Genomic DNA, 16,847 nt, shown 5'->3' on the forward strand with positions numbered 1-16,847 from the left:
AGCGCCATGATTGATTTGGGCAGGAAATGCCCATCCTCGTTTTGCGCAAATCCGACCCAAACATGTCGACTGCAAGAGTAACCCGCCCATCTCCCGCATGCGCAGAACGCTCACTTCGCCGAAGTGGTTGCTGGGGGGCAAATTTTTAAATAAACCCGCTCGCTGCTGGTTTTCGTGTTGCCGTTGGGAAGAGATTCTTCGGAGGGTCGCCGCCGATGGAGCGGGCGCCGACTGAGGTGAAGGGCGGATAGAAGTTTCTTGGGAGGAGAGGTGATGCGTGTTATTGTCTCGAAGGATTAAGAATGCCAGTTGTGAAGAATAAATTCGTAAAAATAGAGTCTCCTGGCTTCGTTCTGGGCTGGCAGAGAAGGTGCCTGCTTGAATTGTTCAGACTGCAGGGAGGGGCGGGGTATAATGCAAAGTGGGGCCCTTTTCCATGCAAAACCCACGTCGAAACCGTGTTGGGAGGCGGTAAGGCTCAACCCCTTATCCCGACGTGCTGCTTTTCTGTGTGTGGGTTGTCTTGAAGAACTCCTCCTCGCCACCTGAGGTTGACCGTCAGAATTTGGTCCTCTATCTAAGTTCTCCAGCCATTCCTGACTTTATTTGCTTGCTTACTTTATTTATGCCCTGCCTTTCTCCTCAAAAGGAACCCGAAGCAGTTCATATTGTTCTCTTTTACTCCATTTTATCTTTGCAACAACCCTGTGAGGTAGGTTAGGGTGAGAGTATGTGACTAGCCCAAGGTCACCCCGCAAGATTCCATGGCGCAGCAGGGATTCGAACTTGGGTCTCCCAGACCTTTTTCTGACTGATCCTAAACTTTCTATCTCACCCCAAAGTACCAGTAGAACTTTTTGGAATGAGGACCCATGTCTAAGGAACACTCACATGCAAAGAAATTCCACAGGTTTGTAGGGAGTGCACTTAAAACACCACAACTCTTCCTTTCCATATATAAGTTACAGAAATTTCACATCAGTTAACACTCAATAAGTTTATGCTTTTAAACATTTGTAAATACATTACCAGCATAGTGTGATTAGAGTATATGATTAGGATCTGGGAAAGGTAGGACCAGACATTCTATGGCTAACTTACCTCATAGGAGTCTTGTGAGCATCAAATAGAGATGGGGGAGAATGTTGTAAATGGCTTTGGATACCCATTGGGGACAAAATGGGGTATAACTACCTACCTAAATAAATAAATAAATAAATGTATTTCTAAGTGACAAGCTATATTTTATGGCAATTGTATAGAAGCAATCCCAAACTTACTTTTGAGCTTCCTCTCCCATCCTACTGGGGTCCTTCTTTTCCCTCCTGGCCTTGGACTCCCTTGCAAGAGAGTTGCAATTGACTTTTGACTCCCACCAGACAGTCCTGCTACTTTAAATGCTTCAGCATTTTCTCAGAGGGGAAGTGTTCTAATCCCTTGATCATTTGAGTTGTTCTTTTCCAGCTCTGACATTTCCTTTTTACGATATGTGAAGTATGATATATGAAGAAGAAAGTTACAAACACTACAATTCTCTTCCTTTCCTCAAACAATGGCTTTGCTTAGCTGAGTACATTAACAAAGATCCAATGCAGAGTTGAAAAAATGCTGAAACAGAGCATAAGCTATTCTAAGACTGACATTAGACAACATACCCAGTAGGACCATACTTAAAGTAACAAGTAGTACATAGAAGCACATACATAGAGCAACAGATGGTGTGTAAGGCAACATAGTAGTGAAGTTTATGGTCCATAACTTGTTAGTGAAGCATCTCTCCCTACAATTCAGCTCTCCTATCAGTGTAAAATCATCTAGTGATGGCTTGTTTCAACACATTCCTTTTGGTGAAGTTTCATGGAAGGTTTGCAGGGATCCCCTGGGAACAGTGTGTGCATAAGTGGAGCCTATACATTGTAGTCAATTCCCCCACTACTTTTCTTGCAAGTAGTGTGCTAAACCCAGAGCTTCCCTGCTTGCTCCATTTCTGGCAATTTATCCTTGCCATTCTGTGAATTACTATTTTTTAAACATTCTTTCAGGTAATGATAGAAAGGTCATGCAAGCTGTTGCTAACTACATTTCAGCAACTCTGATGTTTGCTTAAGAGTATTGTAATCTCCAAGATACACTTCAGTTTTAATCTTAATTTTTTTTATATACAAAATGTTTTAAAGATGTTGTTCTGAAAGGCTTTTGTATTATAGGGAGAGGCTCTCAGATGCTTCGCTAATGAGTTAAGGACCAAAGACTTCACTTTACATACTTGCCTTATGTACTACCTGTTGCCTTAAATATGTGCCCCTATGAGCTACTTGTGCTTCATGAGGTCTAATATGAGCCCTAGAATTGCTTATGTTCTGTTTCAGCATTTCTTCAACTCTGTATTGGATTCTTACTAATGCTATAGATCCAGAGGAGTTAGCCGTGTTAGTCTATAGTTGCAAAATAGTAAAAAGTCCAGTAAAACCTTTAAGACTAACCAACTTTATCGAGGCATAAGCTTTTGAGAACCACAGCTTTGACAAAGAGAGCTGTGGTTCTTGAAAGCTTATGCCTCAATAAAGTTGGTTAGTCTTAAAGGTGCTACTGAACTTTTTTACTAATGCTATGTCTTTGTAAAATTGTGTTTATTTACCCTATGGCATTGTTTTATGGAAATGTCCTTGAAATTTACTGTACTAATCTCACACTGCGTAATTTGCCTTGAATCTCGGGGAGGAAGGCGGACTATAAATGATGTAAAAAAAATAAATAAAATTCTTTTAACTCTAATGCATTTTAAATCTTAACATAGTCATGTTAAGACTATGGCTTAACATAGTCATGTTAAGACCAGTGGCTATATTTTAAAGAGTCCAACAGCCTGTGGGCTATTGGGACATTTTTCTTGAATAAATTGAACTGAGCATGGAATTAATAAATCATTTACATGTGCAGGATACTGCTTCTGGAAGAAAAACGATGGGCCACGGTACAAACTTCATTAGCACTGCTCATCTTTCAAGAGGCCGCATATCCCTCAAGAGAGGCAATCTGTTTGGTCATACTCCAGCTAAGAGAAGAATTTTGCAAACTCCTCGCATGCAGGTAAGGCTGTGATACACCTGATACTGCTAAACAAATTATTTGAAAGATGGGAATTCAAAGATGAGTAGGTTTTGATCTGATGTTACAGTCTTACTGCATTAGGAGCCAGAGAACAAAGGTAGGGCAACCTGTTTGAAGAAGGTGAAGAGAGCTATGCCAACTAAGCCTAGTTAAAAAGAAGACTGTAGTGATATTTTTTTGCACTCTGTAAATACAGCAGTGAATGTTTGTGAGGCTTCAGAACCGGTTGGCTATAAACTGTACGTTAGGTTAGTGACAAGAAGTTTTGTTAACTGCTATAGAATTGTAGTGTGTGTGTTATGTGCCGTCAAATTGCCACCAACCTATGGTGACCCTATGAATGAAAGACCACAATTTTTTCAACAAATAAACAATGTGTTGTATACCATTTTCTAAAATAGTAAAAGTATTGTTAAATATTCAAAAATATAGAGTGAGCCTGTACAAAGACTCAAGTACAGGTTTAAATCAGTATTTGTTATGGTTAGAGTGATAAATTACTATGCAGGATTGGTAAATTATGATTTATTTTTTTCTCGCAAACTTAAGTCATGGATTAAATTAAGAATATAAAACTGATCTGCTGGATCAGACCAGTGGTCCATCCGGTTCCATATCCTGTCTCATACAGTAGCCAACTAGTTACTCTGAAGAGCCAACAACAGGGCACAGAGGCCTAGACAGTCCCCTGAAATCGCCTCCTGGCACTGGTATTTGGAGGTTTATTGCTGCTGAATGTGGAGGCATCCCCTCCCCCCAGAGTTTTCTGATGTTGACATGTTGTGCAATGTCATTTCTGTACCCTCACTGTTCTCCCACTGTCCTGAAAGCACAGGTGAATGGGAAGGCACAGCCACTAGGAGGAGACCCACCCTAACCATGCAAATGGCATGCCTGGGTACCCCCAAATTCTAGTATTTTAGGAGAAGGAGAAAAACGTTTTCTCCATCCATTCTTTCTCCCCCATGCATAATTTTACAAATATCTATCCTGTTGCCCTTGTTCATCTCTTTTCTAAACTGAAAATGTCCCAGATTTTCTGCCTTACTTTATAGCAAAGGTGTTCCATCTATGCTGCCCTCTTTTGTATTTTTTCTAGCTCTGCAATGTCATTATTAGTTGCAGTAACTAAAAATGCATGCACTATTTCAAATAAGGTTGTGTCATGTATCTATACATGTATACTATAATATTGGCTGTTTTATTTTAAATCCCGAATAATCGCCAGCATAAGTTTTTGCCTTTTTCACTGTTGCAGCGCATGGGTTGACACTTTCATTGAACTATCCGCTATAACACTGAGGTCTTTTTCTCTCTTAATTTCGGCAAATTCAGAACTCATTAGTGTGTCCTTAAAAGCTGGGATTTTTTATTCCAGTGTTTATCTCATTAACACTTACCTACACTAAAATTCATTTGCCACAATTGCTCCTCAGATTCTCTTTTTGCTGTGTAATTATTAACTTACAGTTCTTTTGTTAGATACAGTGCTCTCTTCTGTTCACTTAACTGTGGCGAATCTTCCACTTTTTAAAAAGTCTTTTTGCCTTTTGTGGCTTCCTTGACTTGGGTCATTAACCACGCAGGCACACTTTTAGACTTGGCAGTACCTTTCTTAACCTGGGAAATACATTCTTTCTGGGCCTCAGTGTAGTTCTAAATAGCTTTCAAGCATCCTCTAAGGACTGCTTTCATTTAAATCAGTCCACTCCACGTGATCATCAGGGCTTCCTCCTAGCCTGTGCTTCAGTGTAGAAAGGGGGGAATCAGGAGTCTCCTTGCCCAGACTTCTATTTACTTGACAATGGTGCTTTAGAATTTGGAAATGTTTAGGTGAAGCGCTGGCGCTTTAAAAACTGAATCAGTCTGAACATTTGAGAGGGCTCAAGTGGGGAGCAGGAAATACTCAGAAATTCTGGAAGTATCTTCCCCTTGCACACTGAACCTTTGAGTCCAGTCAGTGTGTAAAGTGTGTAAAGTGTAGATTATAAAAATCATATTAGTTGCAGATTATCTGGAGTTTTAAAGAATATCTTAAATGCTTTTTGTAGTTTCCTGTACTGTTAGACTGGAAAATGGAAATGGAAAACGTAAACTTGAGGATACTGTTTATTGCTTGAGAAACTGAAATTGTTATCTCAATTTCAGGAAAATGCTGATGCTCGGATAGGTTTCCTTCTTCGCAAGCAGTTGACCTTATACAGCGTCACTCCACTATACAGGTTCTCTTATGACCGACTGCAGGAATATTCCAGACAGCTGTGTTTTGTTATTGCTGCCGAAAAGCAAAAAGGACTTGCTATTCACGTTGAAGGTGACCTTAAACTTAAAGTGAAGTTCTCTTCGCTCTCAGTATTGAAAACCTCAGAAAAGGGACAGGCAGGAGTCCTCATTCAGGTAGGTAACATTGTAGTTAAGGGCTTTATGTAACACTTTTGAAGAATGCTGTTGTAGACAAAGTGTATGAATCACTCCTTCAGCTCATTCATGCCACTGTTGCTATCCCACTTGGCTCTAAGATAACCTGGGCTGATTGTGAACATTAGTAATGCATGGCTAAATGTTTGGTGCCCTGATTTTGTTATGTTTCAAAATGTTTCTCCAGAAAGGGGTTCTCAAAATTTGCACTAGTATATTTTATATCAAAATAAACTGTAATGTCTTTCCTCTCTTCCACCTGCATTCAGGTTACAGCTGAAAATGCAGGACCCAAAGTGGTGTGGATTGGCTGCTTCTGCTGTACTTGTGGAGATGACATTCTGGAAACAGTCATGGAAGATTTTACTTGCTTTCCCTTGTTCCTTGTAAATGGGGCAGAGAGTCTCTCAGCCATCATTGGAACTTGGCTTCAGCAGACTTTTGACTGCTCTTTCAGTCTCTTGACCATTAGCCCTCTCAACCTTGCTTGGATGGCCGCAATGTGGACTGGGTACAAGATAGAGCATCACAAAAGAGCAATGGAGTTGACTTTCTCTGTACCTGGGACTTCTCAACCTCTAGATATTTCCTATGCCATCCACGCTGAAGATGCGAAAGCTCTTTGGGATTCAATCCATACCACTCAACAAGAAGTTCGACAAGAACAGGTGAACTTATTCATGGATGGCCTTTGCTATCATTTTTATAGACACTTCAAGATCTATCTGTCAGCCACAAGACTGGTGAAAGTCTCTACGTCTGTAGCCTGTGTTCATTCTGATGGGAAAATAAAGGTACGGAGCCTGGCTAACTAACAGCAACCAGCTGATGGGGTTTATTTTGTTTCCCACTGTCTCTTAATATTGAAGGTTGTTTTCTTGTAGGGTTGGCCATTTAATCTTTCAGAAAACATTTGGCCAGTTTAACCACTCAAGTATTTTAGAGCATTGGGCTGGATTCTACAGTGGTGCTTCCCCTCCAGCACAAGGAACCTTTTGCCAATAAAATAAGGTTATGGGTTTTAATCTAACAACAAAATGGGTATTTTCATTTCTTTTACTAATTATAAAACCAAAGGTTGACCCCTGTAAAACATGACTATAAGGTGCTTGCCAGATTTCTCCATCTTACCTTGCCCGTAGCAGCTCCCAAAGATACCCCTCCCCAATGCTAATGCTGAGAGTCAAGAGAGCCTCATGAACAAAATTACCATGATGTGTGGTTGGCTACACCAGGTGCCAACCCCTATTGAGAAGTATACAATTTCCCCGAAGAAAGGGAGACTTTAGAACAGGGGTTCTAAATCTTGAGCTTGTGGCCACTTTTGGAATTTTGAAAATGGGAAATGGGCGCCACCACAAAATGGCTGCTGTTGGGAGTTGGGACCAATCACAGGGTGCTGTGGCCAACACAGAATGTTGTAATATTGCAAGATAGACATCATCTTGCAATGGAAGCAGCTGTCTTCCAAGGGATGCTCCCTGCAGGCAGAAAGGTGATGTCTCCAGGCGTGTTCTGGAGTACCACTGCTCCAGTGAGTACAGGAAAGCCAGGACTGGCTTTGGGCAAGAGGTGTTTTGAGGAAGAAGCAAGTCGGTATTAAAAAATTCATCGGTGGGTGCCATGGTGTCCCTACTGGGGACTACTGCTTAGAACATCCCCGAATTCTTTTTTTTTACCATTGGAAAGCAGAATATGGAGCTGCTGGCAGACTTCTTTTGCTCAATAAAGCACGGATATGCCAAACCTTACAGCAAAAAGCACCAAGAGGGTCTTGGATTCCTTTACACGTGCTTTCTGTAGCTGGAGGGCTCTGGATGAGATTGGAGATGGAATGAGTGGGCTGTGACTTTTAACAATTACTTTGAATTGAATATTATATACTGCTTTGATCTGACTTGCAATTTTTTTTAAAAAACCAGATTCTTCATTCTGCATATCTGATGGAAATCCTGGCATTGATGACAGAACTGGCAATTTCACAAATACTGTGATGGACTTATGCTGTTAACTGTCTGGTGTGGAGATGGCTTGCAGCTTGTAAACTGCTTGATCTATATGGCATGTAATATGGTTCCTTCTCAGATCTGTATATAGTGAAGAAAGTCACATCCATATAGCTTATTTTGGACTCGGTACACTTGTGTAGGAGTATCATGGAGCAGGTGGACTGTACTGTGCATTTTACATATACTTGCCATTGTATAAAAAAGATCTGTGTACCTTACACATGGCACATTGTGATGTATGTTATTACTTTGAATCCCTTTCCACAATTGCCATGGTCATATGGAGCTTTAAGTATGGATTTTGTTACAAGAAGGAAATATGACTCTACTATCAAGTTCCCATTGTGAATCTAAAGCGAATCATAATTAGCTCTTCAACCTTGTCATAGTAGATGACCATAAGTGCTCCCATACATACAACTGAAACTGGAGGGCTATAAGGTCTGGTTCAGTAGAGTATAACTTTTGACTATTCTTTTAGCCACGATTTTGCTTTTTAGTGTGAGGCAAGCTTCTCTAAAGGACTCTAGACATGCCTCGTTGACTTCAGAGTGTTTTATCTAGATGAGACAGGAGTGCCACTTGTTGGACTGAATATGTTTGTGTAAAGGTGTTGGAAGCTGTTTTTTGGATTTTAAAAGTAAGAGTAGCACATGTATATAATATATAACCACTGTAGATTACATATTACAGGGTTAGATTATCATGATCTCATCCAGTAGAAGACTCTCATCTGCCAGTATGATTGATCGTCTGCCAATTTCCCCACTTCATTCGCCACATTGTTCCTGTGGGGGACACAGTAGGCTAGAGGGGAAGGCTGGCAAGTTTGCTTCTGTGAGCTAGATAGGTTTCATCCCTAAAACTGAACAGAATTAAATGATTAAACTAGCTATAAAGCCTGACATTGTTATGAGTAACTTCCATTGTACCTGACCTGCCAACCCCTCTTCCTGCTCTGGAAAAAGGAATGTGCAGGTGAATGCCAGATCCTTCTATAGTTATCAGAGAATTACCTGCTGAAGGCTGGCCGATTGCTATATATCAAATATGGCTTTGAATTAATCCAGTTGAATGTAGCCACCCCACTGGGCTCCATAAAATGCTGTTTTCTCCTCTGCCACCCTACCAGTGTAAATATGTGAGCAAGGGAAACAGCATCAGTCTATTCATGCATCTCTGTCTGCCGTTAGCTCTCATCATGCCAGTAGCTAATGTTTCTAATCACTGCCTTATCTTATGCTGTTTCCAGGTAGAATGGGGACAGATGTGGAGAGAAGCTCCTGGGTAGGTGTGTATGGATTGGACTGAAATCCTACTGTCATTATGTGGAAGAAAAGGAAATGGGAGGAAGGATAGAGCTGCTATTTATCCCTCAATAACTCATGTGTTTAGAAGAATAAGGATAAAAAGTAGCCCAAATGGTACCAAACATCACCAATATTAGGTGCAAAGTAGAAATTGATAGGCAGGTTTGCACATGGCAAAACCTACTCCACAACTGAAGTAGAGGCTTCCTACAAATATTTACAATGAGTTGCTAATGAAACAGCAATTTAAGCAGAACAAGCAAACAGGGCCATCCATCCATGGCACCTTAAAGACTAGAAAATGTTTGTGCTAGGAAAAAGACCTCAAGGTGCCATGGGATTTCTGTCTTTTTGCTGCAAAAAAATAACAGGGCTGCCCTTTTCAAATTACGGCTGTAATTTGATCAGTTGGGTCAACTGATTTTTTTTTACAGTATGAATATAACTTTTTACAAAGATTAAAAAAAAAATTTTTAAACTGTTCCAGTGTGTTTCTAGCCTCTTTGAAAACATACACACTTAGCACTGGCCACTCTTGTTTTTTTGCTTTTCCAGTTATATACATAGACCACCCCATTCTTCCAACCTAAAAAAAGTGTATTAGGTTATAGTATAATCAGCTGGAGGATGGTGACAAGTCAAAGGGTAGTTGACTAAATTGTAAAGCAGGTGGAAGGTCCTAGGAAAGAAGGGTCTGAAGAAAGAGTTCAACATACATGAGATTAAAGGCAGAGGGAAAAGGGAGACTGGTCAGAGATCCACAAGTCTGGGAGTTAAGTACTAATTTAAAATCAACCAGAGGTTTAGTACTTAAGTGCCAGCTAGTCCTGAAAAAGACCCCTTTCAAATTGTGGGTTCTATCTAGAGGCCCCCAGTAAATGTGAAGAAGCTAGAGGCCTCCCACTACTTTCAACACTTTCACTCAACCAGCAGTTTTTAGATACCACAATGGATAAATTGCTTCAGGTGTTCTTTTAGTTGATTCTTGAAGGGGGGAAACCCCAAAACACCCCAAACAAGATTTTTATTAAGGTAATGCTATTTATACAAGTTAACTCATGCTAGAAAAAAGCATAAATAATACATGTAAACAACCGTTTACAGAATACTTTTTCTTTTTAAAGGTGCAAATGTTCAAAATGTAAACGCAAGAATGCCAACCTTTAGGGCAAAAAGAAGGGCTTTCACTTCTGTGAGCTTTCTCGAATAATCACTTGTGTTAACTGTTATTCCCCCCCCCCCCCCCGTCTGCCCAAACGCACTGAAGCTGCGGAGGCTTATAAAGCTACCTAAGGAAGGTGATGTCAAGCACAGCTTAGTCTTACTAACTGATGTTGCTTTAACTTGCAGTACTCATAACCCACAAAGCCAGTGCATCAGCTTCCTTTCACCTGTGTTGCACAAACCTCAAGGCCTAGCGAGCCACAGTAAAGGACTGGTCAATTCACATTTACTTGGATGGGACTCAAGTTGGGCAGACCTGCCGTTTGTCTCCACGCTCTTGAAGTCAGCTGTAACAGTGGTACGGTTACTCAGGACGGGGGAGTGTCTTTAAAGCAGTTGATCCATTTAAGGTTTTTAAGGCTATAATTCCTCAGAACTGATTAAGGGAATGAGCTATGCTCCAGCAATAAAAGTGATAGTCATAATACTTTTATTGTGATTCTAACCACTTCTTTCAGAAGCGTAATAAGGCAGGCATCATTATGCCTTGGAGCCCAGAAACACACACCACTGCAGGGGTAGGAAGCGCTCTGAAATAGGAATTATAATGACTAGATCACCAACTGCCTTGGGGAGTGTACCTTGTTGCTTCTATCCCAACAACTGCTTAATTGCAATATGCACATGAGTGTGCATAATATAGAAGTAATTCACCCTAGTTTGTACCCCTTAAATTGACAACAAGAGATATACTGTGCAGAACATAGGTCTGATTGCTGATGCAAAAGGGCACAATGTCTCAGAAAATTCTCCCCTGAAATAAATAGCACATTGGTGTGCTCTTGTTCATCTCAATGCTTTGGGGCTGTAGAACTTCTCCATGGCTAGTGCTCAGTTTCTTTTATTTCTGTGAAATATGTATTTTAATCTTTTGTTAGTGTTCAGTTTTTTGTGACACTGAAGTCCTCAGGATGCAGTTTTCTGCTTTCAAAAATCCAGGTAGTTATCAGAATATACAAAGCTTCATTTGGAAAGTTGCATGTAATGCAGCCACAATCCACCCATTTGAATTTTGCCTAACAAACAAAATGAGGTTTTCATACTACCCAAAAACCCATACAATTCAAATGTAATGAAAAAGGAATCAAAAAGTTCTCTGTTCACACTATAGGTCATTTTAAGCAAAACCCACCTACAGCATCTCTTACCTTGCCCTTGCTGAAATGAATGGAATCTCGCGCAACTACCTTTCATTTCAATAAGATGGGAATAGATGGTGGTTATGGTTGACTAAATCCTCTGTAAATAAGGCTAAATGATAAAAGAATGTTTCTGACACACTTTCACCTTCAGGACAGAGGGCTTGCCCACCTGGGCATGGGCCCTTATTTGACAGACCTCGAGTATGCTTTGAATTCTTAGATTGTTACTTAAGAGTAACATTAAATTCCAGTTTCTTCAGTAAATCAGAATGGAGGGAGGAGAATGACGAGGAAAACTACATGCTCCAGACTGCTTGCTGGAGAAGCTAGCATGGTCTTCTGTAACTAGCAGAGGAGTGGAAAATGCGTTAAACATCCATTACAGTCCCATAGGAAGAGGCACCAGCGAAGAATGTGTGATCTTGCTTTTACTTGAACCTCAGAAAGCTCAGAGAAGTCATCAGGTTGACCAGTTTCAATAGGAATGAACACAGAGGGGGATTCCTCTTACTGGCTGTTTACCATATATGAGATTCACAATGTGTCATTTTGATAACTCCTACGCCACCACCAAGCCGACGGTAGTTCATTCCTCCATACAATCTGCAAAGAAAAAGCACATTTTACGCATTATTCTTACACAACAACAAATGCAAGAATAACAGAAATGGTAACTCCTGAATGGCCCAGGCTAGCCCAATCTTGGAAGCTAAGCAAGGTCAGCCCTGATTAGTTTTTGGATAGGAGACCACCAAGGAAGTCCAGAGTTGGTAACACAGAGGCAAGCAATGGCAACCATCTCTGGATGACTGTTGCCTTGAAAACACTATGGGGCTGTCATATGTTGGCTGCAATTTAACAGCACTTTACACACATTATTATGAAAATAAGATGATATGGAGTAAAGGGCTGCAACAATAATCTTTCAATATTAAATAATAAGCTGTAGCCTAACCACTTGAAATCATCTTTTTATGGTACTTTAAAAGACTTATTCAAGCACAATGGCACCCTATATGTTTGGCAAGTGGAATAAGTCACCTGTAGGGTTATGACCCGGCTATGGACCATAAAAAGCAGTATCTTACCCAGAACTGAGGGTGTCTCAGCTTTCACTTTTTAAACAAATGCCTCTTTCTGATCACAGATGCAGCAAGAGATATTGAAAACAAGTGGGTTTTTTTTTAAAGCTTCATACCAGAGATTGCCTGGGCAGACTTTCTGGGGGGGAAAGACACCCATCTCACGTATCCCTACCTCCCAGGGTTTAGGGAAGGGTATGGTAGAATCAGTGTGCAAATCTGCGTACTTCTCTGCAAATTTCAGCGTTTATTTTTAATAAAAGCCAAGTTTCTTTCCCTTAAAAAATTTATGATGTACACTTCTTACGGAATAACGCCCACTGTGTAATATAACTAATTTTGGGCTTGAAAGTATGTAGAGTGAAATATCAGAAGCCAGAGAGAACAGGAAAACTAGATTGCTCAGCTTTTCCTGACATGATATTTGGGTAATCTTGGAAGAAAAAATGCTTTATTTAATGCTCACCATACCCACCTCTACCTTCCCCAAACTATTAGTATTCCAAGTCTCAGGCCTTCCTCTTAGAGTCTATCCTCTTGTACCCTCATCATGTTCAGATGAAATATAGTTTAGCACATTTAAAATTTGAATTTAAAGATGTAACTGCAAAACTTGGTATGTCCCATCTAGAATTCCAGGGATCCTAACGTTTGCAGACTTTTTTGGCTTGTGGGCTCTCAAGGAAGGTAAGCTTTCTAATCTATATGTTAAGTGCATTAAAGTAAGCATTGGTTTCTAGGCGACAGTAATAATAACTCATCAATCAGAAAGCTGATTTCATCTGGTTATTGTCCCCCGCCCTTCCTTATTTTATAGATATTTAAAAATTGTATAATAATCCATATGCACAGGGCTTGCTAAAATTCTATATAAAGATATGCAAATATACAACTAGCATATTATTTCATTATTTAGATAACACTTAAAATTGATTCTTCCCAAAATAAATCTCATTCTATGAATTATGGAATACCTTCAAAATTACAAATTTGATTGCATTCTCTTCCCTTTGTAAATAATGCTATATATTAATTACAGATGCCCAATTACTGACCATTGGGTTAATCCCACAATGTACTGCAGATAGACACTCAGATTTCCATTTTTAAACTTAGTATTTTTGCTACAGTTAACGTTAATTCATTCTGACTCTTAGTCCTGAGGTTGGATCCAGGGTGCAAGGTGAAATATTGCCCGATTTCCCTCACTGCAGCTCCATCTTGTGTGGTTTTTTTGTTCTCATGAATACTGTATGATCATAAAGGGCCCTGCCTCCAGCCAATGGAAAAATTGGTAGGATTCAACCCACTCTTTCAGAAACCCAACTGTTAAGGGGGGGATCCATATGAACTCATTCCCGTAAGAGTCTCCGGAAGAAAGGTAGGCTATAAAATGAACTGAAATAAATAAGGGGGGGGGGACTGTTACCTGCTTCTGAAATTTCTTCAAATACATATGAGATGGGATAATCTTATCTGTAGCACGTCTGCTTTCACAGTTTCAGACAGCTAACCCGGCAGTGATTTAGTTCCTTAAAATATTTCTCTATCAGATTAATGCATGATAAAATCCCACATTCTTTTTTAAAGGTTTGAGTTGCTAATCAAAATAGTGGGTAAGCTCATGTCTTGAATAAATCCCATCCATAACCACCAAAGTTCATCAACAATTTTCCACATTTGGGCAGGGAGTAATAACTCATCAAAAATACAGAAGCAGGCTTAAAATTACCAAAATTATAGTAGCAGGCTCTCTCTCTCTCTCTCTCTCTCTCTCTCTCTCTCTCTCTCTCTCTCTCTCTCTCTCTCTCTCTCTCTCTCTCTCTCTCTCTCACACACACACACACACACACACACAATTTTCTAGTGATTACTGTTGCTCCAAAGTTAGAAGGATTGAATTCAAAGCTTGAGTTTTGATAATGGAGCTTCCCTCCACTGCAAAGAGCCTTCCTCCAAAAGAAAGACATGGGCTGTCTTCGGAATACAGTGTGTACCAAGGCTTGACCATTAACAGAATGGGAGCGCTGGATTCAGTCCAGAAATATTTAACAGTAATGAGTATTTCTAAGATGAAAGACAGCATACAAATCAAAGAAAGAAATGGAGCAGAGCTGCATATGTTATGGAACCAGGATGGAGATGCTATAACAGGGAGCTAAAAACTGCACCTTACATAGTAAAATAGTTAATTCAGGCCTGCCATGCTCACTGCCTCTAGGGGTTAAACTAACTGGGAGATCTGCAACTGGATCCTGCCATAATTTCTAAAGCTTAACTGCAGCTGTGCACAGCTGTGGTTGAGGTTGGGGCCGCATGGTGTACACAGGGGCTTTCATCTAGGCATACTGGGGTAGAAGGATTTAAAAAACCCTCTCCCCTCTCTATGAGAGACCACACTCCCTATGAAGATTCCTATGAAGCTCATACCCCACCACAAATTTCGTCAGTCTTATACGTGCTACTGGACTCTTGCTCTTTTCTACTGCTACAGACAAACAGCTCCCCATCTTGTTCAATGAAGTTCCAGCCACACATCTCCCTGCATCTCATCTGTTTTGACACGAAGAAACACAAGCCTGGGTAATGAAGCAGTGTCAGCTGTGAACATGGAAAATCTCTGCACAGAAAGATTAAAGCACCAAGTATAAATTATGTGTCTAATTCTCTATATTCTGTTATTGGAAACATTAAAAACGATAAATGAATAAGCTATTACATGAACTTGGTAGCACAAGCCGTTTTAATTTCTCTCTGTCCTTTTGCACCTGACAGATTCCTTAAGTAGCAAATCCCCTTCCAGGATATAAATAGGAGCTGGAAATCCTGTTCTGCTGAGACTGGGGGGTGGGGTGCAAAGAAACGGCAACTTCCCAGTACAAGTTCTTATCACAACGTAGTTCACACAAACTGCATCACTTTGGACCCACAATTCAATTTTCAAGAGAACTGCTCAGCTTTACCCTGTGTCTTAGATGCAGACCAGAAGTTAGGAAAACCATGCTCCGTGGGTGGATATCTTCCTACCTGCAAAAACAGTCTGGATCCAGTCCCTGAAGCTTTCTGTTAGCTCCACATATTTAAAGCGATAGAACAGTGATGTTCAGTCTGTGTTCTAGAGAACAGGGAAGCTCTTCCATAAGGTCAGTGATGCCTTCTTGAAAGACACCATGCCCAAAACTACTGATCTGTGCCATGAGGCTGCAAGAATGTGCTGGGTTGGGTTGCTGAACTCCTCAGAAGGAAAGACTCCCAGGCCACTGCAAGGATGCTCCTGTTTACAACAGCTACTGTGGAAGTGTCTCACTTTGCCTAATTCCCCTGAGAGAAGGACTTTGGCAGTTCTAAGTCATATTTTGAGATCCAGAAAGGGACGGTGAGGCCCTAGATACTACACGACTGCCTCAATCAAGTTTTACTAAGTAGTATGTACTAAGACGTGTTCAATATTTAGACATGGATTCAAATCCCAGTTCACCCTTTGACTTAAAAAAAGGTGGGGGAGTAGAATACCCGAAATCAGAATTCAAGGTAACTCACGTTCTGTGCCAACAGATGGTAGAATTTTTTAACTTATAAATTATGCCAATTAAACATATCTGTCTTTTGCTTAATATATATAAATATAATATCTATAGGCTCTGTACATCCGCTCTAATGGGCTGATTGTCAGGGTGGGAGCAAGTTGCCCTCAACACATAGACCTGATAACTATCTTTTCTGCCCAGGAAGGGTACAACATGGAGACCTATGTCTGTTGTCAAAAGTCCATGCAAGAAGCCAGACAGAACCACTCCTCCAGGCTTCCAACTACACTTTGGGGATGAGCCCTTTCACCCTTGGATACAATGGCAGAAACCCCTTCGACTTCTGCACGGGAACCTGGTGCACTGATTCTGAGCAGGGCTCTACTGATGCCTTCACAACAAAGCCTTGATTTCAGTACTGCCACTACCACTCCTTACACTGGACCCATCAACTCCTTATACCTGGACCTCTCAGTTTTGAAGACAGTCAAATCCAGGCCACAAAAGCTGCCTTGATCCCCATCCAAGACCAAGCATAGGACAAAACTTCAAATTCAGTTCTGCACTGCATAAAGGGACTCGACTCTATCTTTCACCCTTCTTCAGTGATTCAGGACCAAAGCTTAGATTCTTTTAAGGGCAGCTTGGGGATTTCTTATCATATCTCCTGCATTCACACCGCCTTCACCGATACCTCTGTGCCATTCCCGGAGCAATCTCCCATTTCTTGTTAACACTGAAAACTTGTCAAAGCAATCATCGCTGAGATATGGGACTAGCACTGTCCCTCTTGTTTCATACTAACAAGTTAAATCCCTGGGATCACCACGCTACCAACGACACTACTAGGAAGTTGAAGACTACCATGGTAGAAAATGAGATTCCTACAGCCCCTCAACTCAGCTACTCAGTGGCATCCTACAGCCCCTCAACAGCCCATGATGCCTTGATGCAGATATTCACTGAAGATGCTGATATTCACTGAAGTACAGCAGTACTGGAAATTTCCATGACATCTGAGGTG

General features: G+C 40.7%; 2 protein-coding genes across 2 annotated transcripts in view; one reads left to right on the top strand and one right to left on the bottom strand.

The window, feature by feature from the left end:
* The first annotated feature begins 170 nt into the window (after window positions 1-170).
* On the top strand, window positions 171-9,214 carry CENPL (centromere protein L). Its single transcript, XM_054980996.1, has 5 exons — window positions 171-236; window positions 2,941-3,090; window positions 5,260-5,508; window positions 5,799-6,323; window positions 7,452-9,214. Exons 1-5 carry the CDS (start codon window positions 216-218, stop codon window positions 7,521-7,523), a joined length of 1,017 nt encoding a protein of 338 aa, XP_054836971.1. The 5' UTR covers window positions 171-215; the 3' UTR covers window positions 7,524-9,214.
* An 869-nt stretch (window positions 9,215-10,083) lies between these two features.
* Window positions 10,084-16,847, bottom strand: part of KLHL20 (kelch like family member 20) — a 35,865-nt gene continuing 29,101 nt past the window's right edge. The window contains exon 13 of the mRNA XM_054981422.1: window positions 10,084-11,817. Coding sequence (XP_054837397.1) covers window positions 11,733-11,817 — 85 coding nt within the window. The 3' untranslated portion in view covers window positions 10,084-11,732. The remainder of the gene's footprint in view (window positions 11,818-16,847) is intronic.

The sequence above is a fragment of the Eublepharis macularius genome, chromosome 5 (genome assembly GCF_028583425.1).
Source record: "Eublepharis macularius isolate TG4126 chromosome 5, MPM_Emac_v1.0, whole genome shotgun sequence".
NCBI lineage: Eukaryota > Metazoa > Chordata > Lepidosauria > Squamata > Eublepharidae > Eublepharis > Eublepharis macularius.